This window comes from Harpia harpyja, chromosome 11 (assembly GCF_026419915.1).
Source record: "Harpia harpyja isolate bHarHar1 chromosome 11, bHarHar1 primary haplotype, whole genome shotgun sequence".
Lineage (NCBI taxonomy): Eukaryota > Metazoa > Chordata > Aves > Accipitriformes > Accipitridae > Harpia > Harpia harpyja.
The window spans coordinates 46,285,864-46,307,496 of record NC_068950.1 but is presented as its reverse complement, the minus strand read 5'-3'; the positions used below and the strand labels follow the sequence as shown (position 1 = coordinate 46,307,496).

Here is a 21,633-nt window from a genome sequence, read left to right as displayed (position 1 = left end):
TTTATTGCATTATTAACCTAGAATACTCTCTTTTATACTAACCACCAGAATACATGATGCTTATTGCTGAAATGTATAAACAAGCAAGTAAACACAGTAAGGATATTACATTACAAAATACAGCTCATTGCTTAAAGTTAGCATCTGTATTCTAGGCTGAAGTGTTATTTTTTAGTAGTAGTAGTTACAAATTTTTTACAGTTTATTTTTTATATTGTTAACAACCAAGTGTATTTTACCATTTGTTAATGGACCTTCATTTTAGAAATGGAAAGCAACGTGAATTTTCTGCAGTGATTTATGTAACGCAAGTTACTGAAGCTACTGCAGTAAACAAACATGGTAAAATTTAGTGTGTAGGTCCTGAGTTAATGATCTACAAAGTAGAATCCTTTTCAATGTAGTACAATGCAACAAGCATGGCAACTTCTTCTTGATAAAATGATTAAATGTTTTTTGGTTTTCTTTGATCCCTGCTACAATAGTAACTTAAAATATCTTAAACCCAACATTTTTTTCCTAAACTTCTGTTGCAAGCTCATGTAATTTTTGTAGTTTGTCTTGGGTTTGGGTTTTTTTGCAGCTTTTTCATGGTCTTTAAGGCAATAAATTTATTTGGAGGAAAAAAAAAAAAAAGGAAAACACCTATATGGGAACCTTTGAATTATCTAAAAATGAAGATAATGTGATGCTTGAATTAAAATATTTTCAAGTATATTTTTAGCTTGTTTGATTCCTGGGTATCACAAACATTACTTCATTTCAAATTTTCAAACTTTTTTAATTACAAAGCCATACCTACTCAAAGTTTTGGAGGCTTTTAATTTGACTACTATATGTAAACACATCAAATATTTTTTTCCTTAATGTCATAAAAAAATTCCGAGTTACATTTATGTGACTCTCTAACATGAACTATAAAGAAAAAGAAGGGACTGATATACAGAGCTTGAGAACAAATAAAAAACATTCAGTTGCATCTTGTAATAATTTTGGCCTGTATGACTTTCTGAAGACACAGAAAGGCAGTGGAAGGCTCAGAAGATAACTTCTCAACCATGCCTTAGAATAAAGATCAGCTGTCCTGACTTTTTTTCAAAGTATGCTGAAATTCACTTTAGAATTTTACAGGACTTACTACTTTAAGAAACAAGTACTTACTTAGACAACCATAGCTTTCACTTGTGTGAAATATAAGCAAGTTAATCATTAAAAAAAAAGAAAAACAGAGTGAGGTAAGGCCTATCTATGTGTAAAGGAAGCATCTAGGACATTTTAACACTAAGTCAATTTTAATCATCATATTGAAATATGCTGCAGCAGGCACTTCAGCAGCTAAAAATATCTTCAAGCTATGTTGCTTGGTACATTTCTCCTTGTAGACTCATGTATTAATAAATGCCCAGTTGCAATGAACACATCTCTCAAACGTATTTAACACTGGTAGGTTAGATAGCAGAACAGTAGAGTCATAAAAAAAGTGTTTTGTTAAAGAGGTGTGTGTGGCTCTGGCAAAGCCCCTCTCATTTAACGTGAAGTTCCAGGTCGGCAGAGATTTAACGGCACCGTGACAGTAGGGGGTGCTGCAGAAAGACCTTTGTAGGCTGGATTTTAACAAACATCTGTATTCTAAAGTATCAGCTGTGGCTATGCAAGACCATACCAATACCAACATTTAATAGTGTACAAGAACTTAACTATGTAAATGGGTATTGATGTAAGATACAATGTAGACATTAATTTTATAGTAAAACATGTATAATTATTTTTAGCAAGTGCAGCAAACAACAAAACAGAAAGTAAGTTCTGCCTTAAATCACAAGAGTTCAATTTCCATAACAGCTGACAGAACTCGTCAGACAGAATTCAATAATGATTACCGCTGTTGCTGTTGTTGAATTGCGTAAGGTAGAGTTCAGAAAGACTAGCTGAGATTATAGCCGTACTGAGGCATGTGCAGTGAAAAAGTGAAGAGAGAAAACTTGTGTTGGAGATCCTGGAAGAAGAATAATGGGATTGAGAATATGGGCACAAGAAGGTGAAGGTTGAGATTTTCATCTAACATTCATATGACAAATGACTAGGCCCTTTGCAACACTGATAGCTAAAACTCATTTTGCCAGGAAAGTAACAAGTCTTGTGCTAGGTCAGATCAAAGGTCCATCTAGGATAGTGTCCTGTTTATGGCAGTTGCAATGAAGAATGCTTAGGGAAGGATTCAAGAACAGAGCATTTACCACTAATGTAGTGATATTTCTTATTTTTTTTCCTACCCTCCAAAAATTTTCCAATTTAGAAGTTTCCTGAGCTGGAGGTGATGCCTTTGTATTTAATAATGCTTCATGGATGTCTCTTCCATTAACTTGACCAGTTACTTTTTTAATGTGTTGGGAACCACAGCTTAGTTTCTTACACTGTGAAGAACCACTTTGGTTGGTTTGTTTTCAACTTGACATCTGCTAACTTAATTTGTTGTCCCTACTGCTTGAATTGGAAGAAGCAGTGAACCGTCAGTCCATAGTCATCCTCTTTGTGTCAATGATTTAAGAGAAAAATGTCATGATATCCCCTTAGCTATTTCTTTCCAAGCTGAATAATCCTCTTTGGGTACTTTCTACAACGTCTTGGTTTTGTCACGAAAGAATCAGAATCATAAAGTGGCTCACGTTCTTGCATAAAGGTGAGAGTATAAGTTCTGTTCTGTTCTCTTTTTCTGTTTTTTTCTGGTAACTCTTTTTTGCCTACCTCTGAACACTGAAATGAAAATTTTCATATATTATCTATGATAACAAAATATGATTCCTGGGGTGTAATGGTCAACTTAAAGCTCATCTTTGTATATAATTATTTCTCTGCATCCCTTGTCTGTATCATTTTATATTTATCTACCGTGAGCTTATCTGAAATTTTTAAGTCCCATAAATAACTTACTATCGGCAGCAAAATTTTCCACTTCAGAGTTCCTCTCCTTTTTCAAATCATTGATGAGTACCTGGAACAGCACGAGTCCCAATACATAAGTCTTTGAGATTCCATGGGTGATCCCACCACTGTAACAAATTTTTGTTTAGTCTTGAAATTTTTTAAAAATATCTTTTGTAAGGGTGTGTGGAAGGAAAGTGTCTGTGCCTTTAAGGGTATCCGGTCAAGAACCTTTTCAATGCAAAAAGGGAGAGCAAGAAAAGGAGGAAGCCATAAACAAGAATATAAAGAGACACAGACCTGACTGACAAGTGGTAAGGGAGGCAGTAATGAGACACAAACCTGGTCAGTCACACTAATTGATGATGGAATGTTTATTTCAGTAAGATTATCTGATCAAAGGTCTTGTCAAATGGGATACCAAGAAAAAATGGGAAGCCATAAACAAAATACGGAGACACAAACTTGCCTGGCAAGACAAGAGACAAAGACAAGAAACAAACTGGCTCTCAATAAACTGCAGGCAAACTGGGACTTTGCAACTGATAAGGATGCAAACTTGAGGGTCCAGAATGTTGGAAAGGGATCTGTGGAGCTGTGCACACTAATGAAGGAATGTGCAGGGAAAGGGCTTCTGGAGGAACAAAGGAAGAATGGACAGAATAGGGTATAAAACAGACCAGTCCTGTGCAAAAGAGGGTAGTCAGTACACTTGTCTGACTGAGCCCAGCACCTGATCACGACAATCGTCTTATTGAATGCTATCTTCCTATTAAATCTTTTCTTGGCTATCTCTCTCTGTAATCTCACTATCTGTGCCATGTGTATGTGTGTTATAAGGATAAAGTGCCAGCTACTGATAGTCCTGTGTGAGTGGATTTGGTACCAGCAAATGGAGTCAGACTGGGAATGTGGGTGCCCCCGGCCTGTGGTGCCAGCTTCTGGAGCTGGTGAGGTCCCAGTGTCAGCTACTGAGGCAGAAACAGTGTGTGTCCTGAAAACCTGCTACTGGGAGGGACTGGTGCGGGTGAGGCGAGTGAGGGGCTCAGCGGCAGCAGCCAGAGTGGGACAGCAGGTCACAGCTCCTGTGCCTGATGCTGGCTGCTGAGGGTGGTGAGTGCCAGTAACTTCCCGAAAGTGAGCATGCTTGTCTCATTCACTGGCAAACTTCAAGCTGGACTTGCCAGTGAGTAGGAGCTGCTGGGTCCAGGCAGGGATATCTGGTAGGCAAGTATCCGTGCTGCTATCCAGGGCGACCTGTGAGTGCGGAGTGCCTGCGGGATGAGTGTGAGTGCGGAGTGCCTATGGGATGAGTGCGAGTGCGGAGTGCCTGTGGGATGACTATGGGTGCTAGGCGTTTGCAGGAAGCATCAAGCCAGACCAGCCAGCAAGTATGCGGCCCCTGAGGTGGGCAAGAGTGCTGGGATCTCGGCAGGGGTACTGGGCAGACAGAGGGGCTGTGAATGTGCATGTGCTTGTACATCCAGAGAGTCTCGTGTGTGTGCCTGCACTAGTGACCTTTTGTGTCTGCCAGCCCAAGCAGAGGAAGGGAGGTGACTGCCTGTTGCTCATGTTCAAGGCAGGTCCTGTGTGGAGGTACTGTTGAAGGCAGTGCCTCATCTGTGGCAGTGCGTGTGACCGGCCAAATCCATGTCCCGTGTGTGTCTGTGTGTGTGTCTCTAGGTCGCAGGCTGAGCTTCACTGCCGGCTGAACCTGCAAATGGGAAGGTGGCAGCCACATCCCTCCGCCTGGGCAGAGACGCTGGGTCCCCAGGCACCGGCCTGGGCTCCAGCAGCTGGGCACGGGGGGGTTCTGGGCCGGAGCTGCAAGAGGCGACAGCCACTCCTAACACCCCTTAACAGTTTTTAGCCATAAAAAGACTTTTCCCTCTATGGTGGCTTAATTTATTTAAGACTTTTTGATGAGGAACCTTGTGGAATTTCAGAAATCCAAAATCAGCTGTATTCCCTCATCTTCATGCCTACTGACTCCTTAGGAGGTCTCCAGTAGTTCTGTGAGCCCCGACTTCTCTTTACAAATATCATACTTCCCTGTTTGTCGTATATTCCAAATCTGTCTGCATTATTGTAGTTTCCACTATTTGCAATGTGCAGAGGTGAGGTTTATGAGTCTGCAGTTTTTTGGACTTTCATCAGCAGTATTTTCAAGAATTTCCAAAATCTTTACCACCTTCAAGTCTATATATGCATAGGAGGCTTAAGGAAAATATCATATTGGCCCTGCATATTCTCCTCCTGCTCCTGGCCTTTAAAAAAAGGATTATTTTTAGTGTCCACACTTTTTGCAAATTAATGCTCAAACTCTTCTTTGGCCTGCCTTATTGTGCTTTCACATTTAACCTGCCAAATTTTGTGATTCTTTCTAATTTACTCATTTGAACACAACTTTAACTTATCAAAAGATTCCTCCATGTTTGTAGCAACTGCCCATTTCATTCTGTCTAAACATGCTGGCTTCTTTTTGCCATTTCTCAGGCCCTTCTGAGAAACATGAATATACAAAGATGATCTGCTATGTCTCAAAGTGGTGTCTTTACGTAGCCTTCTATCTACCTGGAAAACTCTAACTCATGTAGTTTTTAGTGCTATTCTAATCTTATTAGTTCTTTTTAGTAAGTTTTCTCTTTTTTTAGTGTATTTTTGAGTTATTCCTTGGTTCTGATAGTCAGAACCAAGTCAAAAGTTATTTCTTCTCCTGGAGGATTCTACAGTAACTTCTTAATATTATATATGATTTTATTCTTCAACAAAATCATAAGTATCCTGATTTTATATTGGTCTACAAACCCTAATGAAAAGGAAGAAAGATCTTTGCTAGAGTGCACATGAGGGTTTTTTTTTTTGGCCAGAACTTGGAAGTGCTGTGTAAGTAAAAGCTTATTTCTAGCTGTTAGCCATAGCCCAACATACAAATATGTTCTGTTATATATAACATATGCTGTATGTTATATATAGTGTATATGTTAAATATAACATATGCTAAATACAATAGATAATACAGAATATAAATACTGTATTGTATAGTATGTATAATATTATATATACACAATAATACACACACACACACACTATAATATATTGTGTATGCTGTATATTATATATACTATATATATGATACATATATAATATATTTTATATATTTATTTGTGGGACTGGCTATACAAACTCCATTACCTAGGTTTTTCATTGTGTAGTTTGTTGAGATCCCAATGTCCATTCTTGAAAGTAGGCTATATATAGATACACACACCCCTCTGCACAAAGGGAACAGAGTAACACTGAGCTGTAGAATAATACTGAATCTTCTATGAGAACACTACTTCAGCTCTGACTAGCAAATCCTGTCATGCCCTGCTACCTTCAGGTTACCATGCCTTATCAGAATGAGCCAGAAGACATTAACCCACCACCTTGCTTCTTACAAAGCTGTCCTACGCAGCTTTTCTCATGTTTGACTCAGTCTCTGACACAAGCAGCTCTTCTTTCTAAAGGTGAGATTGTTGGAATTGTTCTCTAGTCATCAACACTGAGATGAAATAAAGATTTCTTCTTAGATAGCAAAGTATGTCATCCCTTTTCCACATCAGGTGTTTACCCTTGGGATCCATTTCCTGGAACGCAGACAGGCATCTTGGGTAGCTAGGCTGGGTAAGTGGCTTAAGAGGATTGGTGGACTAGGTTTAAGAAGGAACTCTCATTAACTTTGCAGACCACTGGTGGTGCGCAGAATGCATAAACCTCCGCCTCGGTAGTATTCTGATGAAATGGGGTAACTGGAGGAAGCGACTACTCATTTTAAGAGTTAGAAGGACAAATAAATCCTCACAATTTAATGCAGAGGGGGAAATAACTTCCCCCAGTACTTCCACTACTAGCAGACAAAACTGCATATGTGAAATTCCATAATTATCAGAGCAATTGGCCTGAACTGAGGCCTCTGGGAGGATGGATAAGGTGCTACATATGGCTGATGTAGTTTTCTTAAAACTAGCCGAGGCAGCTAGCTCTACAAGACCTGGTGGTGTACTCACTGCGGAGGAGGCACATACCGTCACTGCCTCTAATGCACATATGATTGATTTATGTTTCAATACAAGCGTAGTAACAACTTCCATGATCTATGCATATTAATTTACGCATAAGTAAAATAATCATGTGCCTTTGAGGGTCTGAAGCCAATTTTTGAAAGGGTAACTTTACTTGCAAGCCTTGGGAAGTCCCTTTTCTTCACATTGTTCATGTGGAAACATGTAAATGATGGCCTACAGGTGCACTTCTCTCAAGAATTATATAGGGTTATTTCAAAATTTTTTCAATACAAAATGTTCCTTGTGTTGGACTTAGTGAAGTTTCCCTAACTGCAGACTAATGGATACACAGCAGTGCAACATCTGAACGTAGCATCCTTTTGCTGTAGCGATGATTTGGGCTGTCACGACTCAAACCGAATCTCAGCAGTCAGACTAATTGCTCTTTAAGTGGCATTGCCCCATTCAGGTAAAACAGAGGGAGGTGGATGACAACTGAAGGAAAGTTTGTGACCAGCAATCTGTGTTTGTCAGGACTGAACCTGTTTTTTGACCAAATCATGAGAATAGCCCCCACCCGGACCCAAAACTGAAGTGTTAAAATGCCTCCCGGTCAGGAGGGGACAGAAAACCCAGCTCCCCGTGAGCATGCCAGAGTGCTGCGACCTCTCAGCGGCCCCTGCGAGCTCACGCCCTTTCGTCGCGTGGGCCGAAGGCTGCTCCTCGCGGGGCGGCTCGGTCCGGCCCGGCCCGGCCCGGCCCGGGAGCTCAGCACGGGCGGCCCGGACAGCTCCGCCGGGGGCCGCGGCAGGAGGCGCTTTCCAAGGTGGCTGCCGGGGCCGGCGGGGCCCGGGCGGGCAGCGATCGGCTCCAGGACTGGGCTGCCCGCTTCCTCCCCGCGGCAAAACCTCCGGGCTCAGGGCACGGGCACGGAAAGGGAGAGCCTGCCCGCCCTGACAGCGGCACGGGCGCCCGAGCCGGAGCCGGAGCCGATCCGGCTGCTGGCGGTCACGTTTCGCGGGGGGACGACCAGCGCTCCGCGGCAGGGCGCTCCTCCCAGGCAGCGCCCGGCGGCGGGGGGGGAGAGGATGGAGACGCCCCCGCCGCGGACCCCGCCAGGTACGGCGCCCGCTGCCACCAGCCGCCGAAGTTGTCGGCGGGAGCCGGGCCCACCCGAAGTTAGCGAGGCGCGTCCCGAGGAGGGGGCGTGCGGTCCTGCCGCCGGCTGCGGGCCGTCCCGCCGCCCCCACGCCTGCCCTCGGCGCGGCCCCTCTGCCCGCCGCTCCCCCCCCCCCCCCGCCCCGCACGGCTCGGGCACCGCCCCCGCGGGCTCGGCGCAGGCGTCGGCCGCGGAGCCGACGGGACGGGAGGGTCAGCGCGGGGCGCGGGCGGTGTTCTGAGCGGCCGCGGCGGAGCGGAGCAGAGCGGAGCGGGAGGCTGCCCGGCCGCCACCGCCTCTCATGCCTTCACGGCAACAAAGAGCGCGCTGAGCGGCGGGCGGAGGCGCCGGGCCCCTGGCTGTGCCGGCGCGGAGGGCACCGGGAGACGATGGCGAGGAAGGGAGAAGCCTCCGCGCCTCTCTACGGTGAGCGCTGGGGCGGCGGGGGCAAGGCGGGGCGGCCGCCGGTGCTCGCGGGCGGAGGCGGCCGGCGCCCGTGCCTCCCTCCGGCCTGTTTACGTTGCGGATCCAGCCAGCGTGCAGCAGCAGCGGCGAGAGTTTGTTTCCCTCGGCGGATGCCGGGGGCGGGGTGGGCGTAGGGCCCCCTCACACCCCGCGTAGGAGGGAGCCCCCCCCCCCCCAAGACGCCGGGGCACCTCTCTGCCGCTGCTGCGGCTCGCCCGGCCCGAAGAAGGCGGGACGGTGGGGTTCGGGGAGGGGAGCCGGCGGAGGGGAGCCGGCGGGCGCAGAGATGGGGGCGGGCAGGGCGAGAACCTCCTCCGCCACCCCCTTCCCGGGAGCAGGTGCGTTGCGGCCGCTTTGTCCGCGCTCTGGGGAGGAGAGGGCTGCAGTGCGCGCCCGCCGGGGGCCCCGGGGGCCGGCGCGAAGGCCGCCGGGCGGCAGGTGCGCGGCGGCGGGTAGGGCCGGCCGTTGGGCGCGCGGGGCCGGCCGGGCCGGGCCAGGCCGCGGCGGCCGTTGGCGCGCGGGACCGGCGTGTGGGGCTGGGGGCTGCTTACCCGCGGGCCGTGGCGGGGCCGTGGTCCCGGGGCCGGGCGGCGGGAGCCCGCTGCGCTGGCGGCAGTTGTGGGGCGCCGGTGGTTTGGGCGTAGGGACGGGGAGCCCGGAGGCGTAGCCGGGGTACCCGGACTGAGCGAGCTCCGCTCCCTGACTGGATCCTGCCAGCCAGCGCAACGGGGAAGGTCACCGGGGGCAGAACTTCGTCTCGGTGCTCGAGCTCTGCTTTAATTGCTCCTTGGAAGCTTGTGTGTTTGCGACAGAGGACACGGGGTTTGCAAAGCTCCTTAGCCTGTTTGAAGGTGTCGCTACAAAACCGGTTTCCTCTGCCAGCGTGCGCGAGATTTCCATGGCAAAACAAATCTGCAGAATGAGCAAACCCCCTTAGAAACAAGGCTTCTTTTCTGCGAGTCCCAAAGGCTGTCTGTAATTGGCCGAGTTACACAAATGGGCAAAAATGGCCTGGTGAAGCGGCCTTTGCCTCGAATCGCAGGCTCGCTGTGTGACTTGTTTATGACTCGGAAAACTCTATTTTATAATTCACCTCTGTGGTCTGAACCTTGATCTGGCTAAAGGAGAATTCACAGCTTGTCTTCCTGCCAGAAAGGAGATGGTAAGAAAGCCTTTAGGGCGGGAAGACAAGCCAGAAGGAAATTAGTGTGTTTCAAAGGTGAAATCTAAGTAGGTGAGTCTGTAGTTATTTAACTTCTGAGAGAACCTGTTCCTACTCCTATGGAATTCAAATGGTTTTGCAGGTTACTGCAGAGGGAGTAGGCCTAGGACCATAGATACTCAGTGCTGATCGTAGAAAGATAGGCATGGAAATATTCTTCTGAAAGAAGAGCAGGAATACAGTATTCAGGAAGGGAAAACACATTTTGAATAGAGTTCAGTAAGTGCCGTATATGCTTCCTTATTTGCCATTTGTAAGCAAGAACGCTCTGGTAAGAAGTCATGACAGGAAGTACCAAGTGTTGTATTGTCATAATACAATAATTTTTAAACTTCATTTTTCAAAGCATGTTACTCAGGTAAGAAAGCGTGATCCTTTAGTTATTCAACTTGAGGGAGGAGGGCAATGTATCTGTAATCAACTTGTTCTGAAGAATTGTTCTGACTGGAATTTTTGCTACTTTAGCTGTTTCATGTCATCATTGTGTTTACTTCCTTTTATCTCATTAGCATATGTAGGTTTTGTTAGTGGTGGTGTGTATTGTTTTAACCACACTTGCAGGAATCTTGCTTAATTGCACTAGTCTTGTATTGGGAAGCAAGGTTTGAATTCAGATTTGTTTTCCCTGTTAGATCACATAATGTTAAAGACTTACAAAAGGAAAGCGCATCATTTCCAAATTAAGCATATACAGTATGGTTTTCCTTTTAAATTAGGTTGCTGTAATAGTTATTCTCTTGACTTTGTTATCTCTGCCAGTAACTGGTTATTTATTAGCCCACGGGTATATTTTTCAGAGGTATAGGTGTCCTAAACTTCTCTCCTTGGAATCTCAAGGATTCCTCAGAGTTTCAGCATTTACAAATGAGAAAGGCAAATTCTTCTCAAAAGTTTTGGGCTTTTAACTTGTGGCATCAATCTGATTCTTTAGAAGAGATGAGTCAAGTCCATGGTTGACCGCTGACATTAGACTCCGTGAACAGTTTTGTAACTACCTCAGATTTCTCTTTGAGGTAACGAGCATCCTGTCAGATGACTGGATATTATGAGTTAGACTGACTGCTGGGAGCCCAAGGTACTGGACACACTGGTTGACTGCTAGTGTGAATAAGGCTCTGTAAAAGGTTTTGATAAGCCCATAGGCATTTTGAGGCCCTTAAGCTCTCTCACTTTTAGTTGCGTTGTCTGTCTGCATGCATGTGTGAGAAGGATTGTAAATTCATCTTCGAAGAAACAAGCTTCTTAGTGGTTTCTTAAGTTTAGTCTTCATTGGGATAGCTGTAAGCTGGCTCCAGGAATTGCATCAAGTTTGTCCTTAAAATGGGTTAAATACAAAGGTTTTGTCAAGAACAATGACAATTACTTTATTGAGGCCTCTCTTTCTCTAGCAGGGGACTTCCAAATGAGAAAAAACAAAGTTCTTTCCCAACAGGAAGGTTGCCACTGAAGCTAAGGAGGCAAAATATTCATTATTTCCTTTTCTCATCACAGCTGATTTTTCAGGTTGTGGGATCTTTATTTTTTAACCAAAGTAGTATTTTCTTTCATGTAACTGCAATATTAAGGGCTGTCATGTGACTGTTGAAATCAATGGTAAAATTCTTTTTGTCTTCGTTGCAGAATCAGGCTCTTAGCAGTGATTGTACTGAAGTCCAAATGGATGATGATGATGTCTTTAAAAAAAGCTTTTGTCACTATTTTAAGAAACATTACTGAGGGGAAGTATATGAAGTGCCAAATTTTATTACTTTCAACTCAAATTTGGCTAGCTTACTTTTTTATATCTACATATTTAGATCCTCTCTAGGAAGAACTACTTTCCTATGATTTCTTTTGCCAGTAGTGGGTGCAACCAAAACTTGAGTCTATAATTTGGATTCCTACTTACTGCTGCAAAGTGATGATGTTGGTTTTTTTACTAAAAAGTATTCTATTTGATTATTTTCCCAAGTGGGGGAGGTTCTTCCTTTTCCCTTGGAAGAGCTTTTGATGAACTATGAAACTTCCTATCAAGATATGTTATTTCTTGTAGCTTGGCCTGCATTTCCCTTTTCTTAATTTCATTCAGTTACACATATGTACCATGCAGGAAGCACATCCTCAATCTAAGGAAAATGGGCCATTTAGCCACAGCAGTGTTGCACGATGTGGAAGCCATTGGCTGTGACACTGCTGCAGATAAAGCCTCCTTAGCTCCTGCTGGTAAATCCTTGTGTATCATGTTATGTAATTCATTTTGCCTTCTAAGGTTCAAATTTCATACCAGTGGGGTACATTCATATTAAAGGTGAAACTTAATTTAACACTTTATTCACATTTGAATATACTCAGAAGTGTTACAAGTAGGTGACACTCAGATTCAGATGGTTTAAACCTTTCTTCCTCTGACATAAATTTGGTCCACTTTAGGCTTTGCAGTACATGTTTTAGGTGGGATAAATCATTTACTCTTTGAGCACATCTGCTGAGCCTAGGTACAGAGCTTCAGCAATGTCTGATTTTGCTAACATACTAGTTTTAGATAAAACAATTCACTGTGGAATAAATTTAGGGGACTGGGGAGAAAAACAGAGAGAGAATTTTAAAAGCAGCACTTTGTAGTATGTTCCTGGTTGTTTATTACTGCAGATAGGTCTCTTCAAGTGAGAACTTTCTCTCTTAGCATGCTGCTTCATCTTTTGCCAGGTCCTGTGGTAATGTCGTCCACAACATCATTGTCCCAAGAGTTACAGTCAATGGCTCAATATCCAGATGGAAACCAGGAATGAGTGGTGTCTGTGTTAGGACCAATGCTATTTAATATCTTCTTCAACAACAATAGATAGTAGGATTGCTGTCCCAAAAGCTGGGTTCTTTCACCCAGTGTGCAATAAGCCAATCAACACATCAAGTTGAGATATTTGTCTTTATTGCTATACTGCAGTATAGGGTGCCAGATCTCCAAATACCTGCACACCTTTAGAAAGAAAGGTTGAGGTTTTTATACAATCTTGTGACAAGCAAACACATACGGCAAAAATTGTGATAGGCTACACAAACTTATATAATGAAAAGATCTTTTGAGCATGTCATGCTCTTGTCCAGTTCATTATACTAAGGTGGTCTCATATTTACATACTCATTATGCACAAGTGGGTGTTGATTTTAGTATTAAAATTAAGCAAGGTAAGGTAAGGACAGGGTTTTTACTTGATTCTCATCCAGCATTGACTAATCTACCATTATCTATTCCTAATGAATAAGATGTTCTTGGTTATACATACCACACATATTCTAACTCTCTACTTACCTTAAGTTTACATGATCACTTAGCAGCATCTCCAAGGTAATGCATTTCTTCATACCAATTATTTCAAAATTTCTTAAGTTTTGCCAACTTTGCGAGCTATTTCTGCGAGTTACTGTAACAGGATTGAGTGCACCCTCAGCAAGTTTACAGATGACACCAAGCTGAGTGGTGCAGTTGATACACTAGAAGGAAGGGGATGCCATCCAGAGGGGCCTTGACAGGCTTGAGGAGTGGACCTGTGTGAACCTCTTGAAGTCCACCAAGGCCAAGTGCAAGGTCATGCATCTGGGTTGGGGCAATTCCAAGCACAATTACAGGCTGGGAGATGAATGGTTTGAGAGCAGCCCTGCGGAGAAGGCCCTGGGGGTACCAGTGGATGCAAAATTGGACATGAGCCGGCAATGTGCACTTGCAGCCCAGAAAGCCAATTGTATCCTGGCCTACCTAAAAAGAAGCATGGCCAGCAGGTCGAGGGAGGTGATTCTGCCCCTCTATTCTGCTCTGGTGAGACCCTACCTGGAGTACTGCATCCAGCTCTGGGGTCTCCAGCACAAGGACATGGACCTGTAGAGTGGGTCCAGAGGAGGGCCACAAAACTGGTCAGAGGGCTGGAACACCTCTGCTATGAAGAAAGGCTGCGAGAGTTGGGGTTGTTAAGCCTGGAGAAGAGAAGGCTCCAGGGAGACCTTATTATGGCCTTTCAATATATAGAGGGGTTTATAAGATGGAGAAAGACCTTTTTTACCAAACCCTATATTGACAGGACAAGGGGCAATGCTTTTAAACTGAAAGAGAGTAGATTTAGGTTCAACCTAAGGAAGAAATTTTTTGTGATGAGGGTGGTGAGGCACTGGAACAGGTTGCCCAGAGAAGCTGAAGATGCCCCATCATTGGAAGTGTTCAAGGTCAGGCTGGATGTGGCTTAGAGCAACCAGATCTAGTGAAAAATGTCCCTGCCCATGAAAGTGGGGGTTGGACTAGATCTTCAAAGATCCCTTCCAACTCAAAGCTTTCTATGGTCTGTATACCGCTTTTGTATTTGTAGCAAGCACCTGTTGTCCCAAGTTGTTTAGATGACTAAAATTCTTATACCAACCCTCTAATTTGCCTGGATAGTAATTACATGAAGGAGAAGGTGGTGTGTTGACTTTAAATGGTGATGAGATTCTGAACAGTAGGTAATTAATTTAAATTTGATTATCTGTTCCAAATTTTTCCGTTAAAAAAGTAAATTCCATGAGTACCAGAACTCAGGAAGCCAGGTTTCCTATGCTCACGTCTTGTGACTGATGGACTTTGTAGTCAAAGTCAATCAAGTTTTGGGGGACATTTAGACAGTAACTTCCCCTCCCCCCACCTTTGATTCTCTGCAGTCTAATACAGTGTTTGCTTAACCTTTCATGCCTCAAGGCATGTGCAGGGTAGTCTTTCTCTGCCTCCTGCTGATTTTCACAAAATGTAAAATTATCTTAACACATATCCACTCTTCTAGCAGATTTAATGGAAGTTGATGATGGAATCATAAGTTATTGGAAGGTATAAACAAAACACCCACAGAAGGTTTATGCAGTCACATTGTAGAGTTATTGAAAAGTAGGTTTAATAAACACAGTACTTACTTGCAAAAAGGTGACTTGTTGAAAAAAATGAAGATACTGCAGTATGTACTTTGGTTGAGGTGAAAGTGACAAAGCAATTTTAGGCCATTTATGTGGCTGCTGTTTCTCTCTCTTGACTTCATAAACACAAAATGAATGCAGTAGGAGAGACACATACAAGATCATCACACTTTGTGTATGTGAGCTAGCTTTCTAATATCTCAAAGTATGAGGAACGTTTCTTCCCAGAGCAGAACTGGGCTCTAAATCAGGTGTCTAATGTGGAGATGTGTCTGCATACTCTGAGCTGTATGACATCTGTATTACTTGTAGTCAGGAAGTTCATGATCATGTTGAATGTTCTTATAATGAGTTTGTTTTCTTGGAATAGATATGACAAAGTATATGTTATAATGCACTGAACAATCAGTATGGTATCAAGAAAGAATTAGAAATGCAGTACAAATTTGTTTCCTTTTACCTTTTTGTCATTACAAGATTTTAACTCAAATTTATCTCTAAAGAAGTCAACAGAAAGTTATGCCCCAACACTTTAGGAAGCACAGGACTGATAATCCTAACTTTTTCTCATGCATATTAAATTATGATGTTAGAGGAAAAAATAAAAATCCCTATAGAACTGTGAATACAAAGGTTTGCAATAGCTTTCTAGATAAATTACAGTCAATTATGTAAATATGCATTTCAGGACTGTTTAAGTACACATTTTCATAATGCGTACTTTGAAGGCTTTAAATGCACATTATTGACTGCAATAGGATGTGATATAAATATGTATCTAGACTGTTAAAGACATATACTATTTTTATTGAACAGTGGTGACTATCTCTATTAATGGGTATTTAAAAAAAAGTAGAGTATTTACCCAATAGAGATGAGACTTTCTGAATATCATTGTGGTTTATTGTGTGTTATGGTAAAACCCTGATTACAAGATAACTGGATGTTCTTAGTTTTCTATGCAGTTGTGGTATTTCAGAAGCATCTGTACTTTGGTGATAGTAATACCTTCACAGGATTCCTACACTGTGCTGATCTCAGAAACAGTTTAAATATCCTTTCCTCATTTGGATTATCATGGAGACTTTTATGGGATGACTTGTATTTATAAAGCTAGGCATATTCTAAGTTTTTGCAAGAGGTCTTCAACAGCTTATTGACGAGCAAACTATAGCTCAGTTAAATTTACAAACATCTCCTTTGATACAACAATAAGTGCTTACTTTATTAATATAAGTAGCTGAGCTGAATTCAATGTATCTTCTTAAAATATGAAAAATACTGCACACCAGAAACATTTAGGTCAGTAAGTGAACAGGCAATAAAGCCAGTAGGATTTAGTCAATACAAATTGCTCATCTAGTGGTCTAGTACTTCTGTGTATTTCTTGAGCCAAATTAATTTCTACACTTTCCATTCCAATTAAGATTCTAGAGTATGTGAAAGCATCCAGGCTCTGATTTATCATCCTTTAGAGCTTGAGTATTGTACTTCTTTCAGCTTATTGACTTAAGCTGAGCAGTTCTTGGGAGTAAGGTATTGCTCAGCCATGAACAAGGATGATGCAATCAGAACATCTTTAAGTAAGGAGATTAACTTAACTGTTATGCATAGCTATACACTATTCAGTTGATAATTTATTGCTGAGTGGTGTGACTGTCACTGAACATTACCCAGAAAGAAATAGTTTAATAAGCTAGGCTTCTTTATGACTAAACAAACTTTGTTATCTTTTAAAAAGCAAGATATTGATACATAGTTGAGGGCAAATTCTCTCTGCTACCACACAATTTAACAATGATGCAATGAAATAAACTCTAACCTTTGCACAGTTGTCTGTCAGATGGATTGGAGCAGTTGCTACATGATACAAACTCCAGGAAATTGTGGGTGTGTAATGGAGTTGTCATGCAGGAGGAGATAAAGCTCAAACCCACTGCTTTTAGTGGAACTCCCTGTGTTATCAAAACAAGGCTTTACATACATGTATCAAACTTTTAAAGCCTTTAGTGTTCTTATTTCCTTGGACTATGTACTCTGCAAAAGGAGACATTGCACAGAAACATGAAGCATAACTGTTGCAGAGTTAGAATTAGTACACTTACCGTAACTTTGTAGTTCTGTCAGAGTTAGCGAATCCTTCTGTTTAGGAATCCATCGATATTTATCTGCATCAGGGCGCTGAGAGCACGAATAGGTCATTGTTGCCCTGACCAGTCTCTTCTGGGGCTTCCACCCACGTCCTCTGACCAAGGGTTCAATTTAAGTTCAGGCTGGTGCCTTTGGTTCCTGCCTGAGCTGTGTCCTAGGGGTGTCTGTCCCTAGTCCTGTTTCTGAAGTGCTACGTGGAATCCCTGTGTGGACCCTGGCCTGTTACCCTGTCTTGCCTGATGATCACTTAACTGTCAGTAAGACCTGTTGAATGTCACTGCTTTGTGTCCTTGCCTCTGGTGCTATAGGTAAGGTCATTGCACAGCCTGTGTTTTGAGCATCCTGGGGTCCAGACTTGCCTTCCCTTAGGGAGCAGTCCTGCTCTTGCTGTTCCCTGACACTCTGTAGTCTGTCTCCACATCATTTTGTCTTCTCAATATGACTGTCAAACACTAAAAGCCAATCCTTTTTGGATTAATTGGCATTTTGTGCATTTGCCACAAAGCAGTTGTTTTCACAACTCAAGTTGATAAAAAGAAATTAAAGAAACCTCTTTATAGCAAATGCAGAGGCACTAATGGTTGTGTGAAAGACTTGGCACTCTTCTCATACCTATTTGACATGTTTATGCTCTGGTGTGCTGGGAGTTAAATATCCTCGGGTGTTCCATCTCTTTCCAAGCTTCTCTCACCTTCAAAATCAGGTACAGTCTTAAATGTAAAATAAAAACAAAATAAAATCTAGCCCTGCCTGTTTTTCTCTCATGCACATACAGGTAGTATACTTATTTACATGTTTTTAGAAGCCTAGTGGAAATCTCAAAGACAAGAGAGGAGGCTGGTTCAATCAGGAAGCAGACAAATAGACTGTACCTTGAACATGTCCGGCTACAGCTGCATAAATAACTGATATGTTTGTGTTTCAGTGGGCAGTCCTGACAAATGAAAAAAAGTTCCAGCTTTTTAATTCTTTCTTCCTTTTTTAGTCCAAGATGGCTTGCTGAATTCAGTCCCAAGACACTCAAGGTTTTGTGTATCAAGTATTTATAAACCCTTCCCCACTCCCATCCTGTCAAGCTGTAGTTCAGCTGTGCTCCCAGCCTTTCATGGAAAAAACCCAAGCCTTAGGCTTTAGAGGGTTGCTTAGGTTGATGTGTTTTAGGGTTTAGGGGTTTTGTTCTTTTGGTTTTTTTAAATACCTATATCATTTGGCTATCTTGCTGCTTTAAAAACACTGTTGCAAGAGATGAAAGAAATTAGACCCTAAACATTTTTTGCATGCTGAATGTAGTCATTATGCCCCAAAATGTATCTCTGGTCCTAGTAGTAAATTTCAGGCCTAGTTAATCAGAACTTTCTTGGAAGCCAAGGCGTTGAAGCATATTCCAGGACTTGCTGAGGTCCCTTCCTGTGGTTGGACTGTTGCCTACTGTCTACCATCTAGAATGTCTCATAGGTTTAGACTAGAAGAGTGCACTTCTGTACTTGGGAAAGAAGATAGGTATTTACAGGCACATGGAGTTATTTCTCACCAGCATCAGTACAGATTAAAAATAAGTTTTTTTTCACCAACCTCTGCAGACCTTTGGCATTTAGGAGAAATTCTTAAAAGATGCCCCTCCAACGTGGTAGATGCATTTATAGTGCTGTTTGGTTTTCCTGTGTAGCTGCTTCTTTGGCATATTGTTTTTCATAATCTGTCATTGAAATAATAAAATACAGTATCAACATAACTATTCTCATGCTTAAAATTCCTGGGCTAGCGTGTCATCTCAACTCTGTTGTAGCAAATTTGTTAGAGTTTCTCAGAATGTACACCAGTGAAGCTGAGACAGTTTTCATAATTCTTTGGCGCATTAGAGGTGAGGGAAGGGACAGGAAATCAAGAAAAGTTTGGTGTCTTATACTACAGTTGGGCTGTAAGAAGAGAATTTAGTGTCTGTGCTAAGCTGAAAATCTTGCCTGTGGGCAAAGAGGAAACACACCTTATATATAAAGCCAAGAATTCTATTGTTAGAATAATTAAAATCTTAACAGTCTAATCCAATGATCTGTATCAGTTCAAATCTAGTTGTTACAGAAAAAGAGTACTTCTATACAGAAAAAAGTCTCAATAATAGTTACAGTTAAATAGAGTTAAAATTGTTATATTAATGCTGCTTAGTTTCTCTCCCTTTTTCCTAGTGATGGAAGGTTCATCCTTCCATGTGCTACTCACAGTAACACCCCCCACACAGCCCCCCTCAGCACCAGACTGAAGCCACCAACCTTAGAATGTGGAACAGCGATGGAAGGTTCATCCTTCCATCCTTCTGTTGCTGCTCCAAGTCCTAAGGTTGGTGGCTTCAATCTGGTGCTGGGGGGCAGAGGAGGGGTGTTACTGTGAGTTGCCAGCATCTGGAGTCCCTTGCCAGGAGGAATATGATGTTGTTATTGATGTTGTTTTCTTCCTAACTCTAGGATCCACTTTGGGAACTTTTTATATGCTTGCTATCATACTTGTATACCTTGCTCTTCATAGGCCTACAACTTCAAATTATATCCAAACTTACTATATATGGTGTGTTTTACTTACATTAAATACTTGCTTTTTGTTCTTTTTTGTTATTCTTGAAAACCAGCATTTTCCAGCTCTAGCACTGTATTTCTTAACTTCTTGTGAGCTGTTTGTAGTCATGAGGTCTCCAGTGCTAAGCCTGTGCCCCATCTTCTGTCATCCCATGCCTGTACACTATATTAACATCCAATCTTGTGTCTCCACTTCTCAAGGTCTCTCCTGTCATACCAGGCCTGTATTTCTCTACACTGCATCCTTATGTTAGAATCATAAATATCTCATTCTGCATAGACTAGTTAGTTGTTGCTATTATCTGTAAAAACATGGTTGTACCATACCATGATAAGCAAAAATAAAACAAATCAGCCATAATCACCTGGTCAGAAGAAAAATTGCTGTTACAGTTAAACCAAATGAAAAGAAACCTGGAGGTGGTTTAGTAAATTCAATAATTGATGTTCACTTGGATGTGAAAAGCTTGTTTGCTGTGCATTCGCTCCTGAAGTGCAGAAGCACATAACATTCACAGTTCCTTAACTGTGTTTACTATTTGTTTTTCCTATTGCTAGTACCTGGCTCAGAGGCAGTCAGATTTACAAAATTAGTGTGAGTATATAATTTTCCCTAGCATCTGGGTATTATGTCAAGGAGACAGTGTCTCATTAATGACTATTAGCCTAATACAATAGTGCGGAAACATCTAGCTGGATAACATAGATTGATTTAGAACTATTAAAGCATGTAAACATAGGAGTTTTCTGTGAGGTTAGGAACAAGGTGTGTTTGATGAAGTATGACTCTGCTTGGTTTAATACAATGAAGATAAACACATCCCCAAATTTGTTGACAACCTTGTTTTGGTACGGTGAAGTCTAAGCAAAACATAATGGCTGTGCATTGTACAACATATACACAAGCCTGGGCATTTAGGTTTTTGCATGTATTCTTTTCCTGCTGAACTTGTACTGATTCCTTTGAGACTTTGAAGGTGTTTCAGTCATAGGTTGAGGAGGCAGTGAAGAAGTACCTAAGAAAATCCTGGAAGAAGACAAGGAGAATAACCTTTCAAAGTTCCTTCCAACTTTATTTTCTGTGATCACTTATTTAGGAGGTGGTTGAGTCTCATCAAGTTTGAGAGCCAGAAGCCCCAGTAAAAAACAGTGTTTGTGTGGGATGCCTCTAACCTTGTTACCTTTTGCAGTGTTTGTAGCAGCTTCTGGTCAAGTTTGCACACATAGACAGCATTTGGCCCTGGGTCAATATTCATTGCTTAAAAATTCATTCCTTCTTTCCTCTTGGATAGACAAAATAGTAGCCAAGGCAGGAGATCTAGTTCATAGTACTCATTGGACTATGCTGACTTAGATGAGCTAATGGGATCTCATTCAGGCAGTGTGATAGAGGGTTTAAACTCCATGAGGGTGGTGGGAAAGCAGTGACAAGCCTAATAAGTAATTACTGGGAAAAAATAGGTTTATTGTAAACCCATGTTTTACTTTTGCTAGGATGACAGGAAATAAATGCCTGGCAGCCATTAGAGTTAGATGGATCTAAGTTTTCTTAGGCAACAGATCCCAACAGTAACCGAGTATAATTTTGGACAAAAGACCTGTGCAACTTAAACTTTGTCTTAGTTTTTTTGCTTTCTATTTCCCCTCCATATTGTTCAGTCTGAATTTGTTGGTACCAAGCTCTTGTGATCCCAGAATTCCAGTCTCTGGAATTTACCTCTATCCAGGTATAAATACTTTCACACCTGTCATTCTGAATAATAGAGCTGCAATCCATATGAAACATCAGGTGGTTGTTTTTTTTTTTAATATTGTGTTAATCTGCTGTGGCACTTCACAGCAGCTGGGCTGCTATAAGCACCCATACATAAAAGTAGCCAGGAGGAAATCTCTCTAGCTTGTGGGATAACCCCATACAGCCTACTGCTGATGTAGAAATTCAGTGCTGTCCACAGGCCCATACAAATTATGGGGTATTTTTACAGGCAGGGATGGGATGTTTCTGACTGTTCCTTCTAACGAAGGAAGGGCCACGCAGCAATATTTGCACACTTCCAACCTTGATCCACGTAAGTGAAATGATCCTTTCCCTCCTAGATTGTGCTGAAAAGAGCTGCAGCAAGTGACCATAGTACTTGAGTGTAGTCAAGTCACTCTGAAGTCAAAGCTCTTTTATTGTACTAAAACCTG

At 42.5% G+C, this 21,633-nt stretch overlaps 2 protein-coding genes across 3 annotated transcripts in view; one reads left to right on the top strand and one right to left on the bottom strand.

Annotated features, from left to right (window-relative positions):
* The window catches only part of ACADM (acyl-CoA dehydrogenase medium chain), a 29,094-nt gene extending 19,726 nt beyond the window's left edge, over window positions 1–9,368 (bottom strand). Inside the window, exon 1 of the mRNA XM_052800696.1 lies at window positions 9,147–9,368. The gene's annotated coding sequence lies outside the window, so the exon portion shown is untranslated. The remainder of the gene's footprint in view (window positions 1–9,146) is intronic.
* The window catches only part of SLC44A5 (solute carrier family 44 member 5), a 108,320-nt gene continuing 95,001 nt past the window's right edge, over window positions 8,315–21,633 (top strand). Inside the window, exon 1 of one of the 2 annotated variants that reach the window (XM_052800692.1) lies at window positions 8,315–8,556. In XM_052800692.1, coding sequence (XP_052656652.1) covers window positions 8,520–8,556 — 37 coding nt within the window. In that variant the 5' untranslated portion in view covers window positions 8,315–8,519. Of the gene's footprint in view, window positions 8,557–8,848; window positions 8,934–21,633 lie in introns of those variants that run through there. The other variant, XM_052800691.1, reaches the window with a different exon arrangement.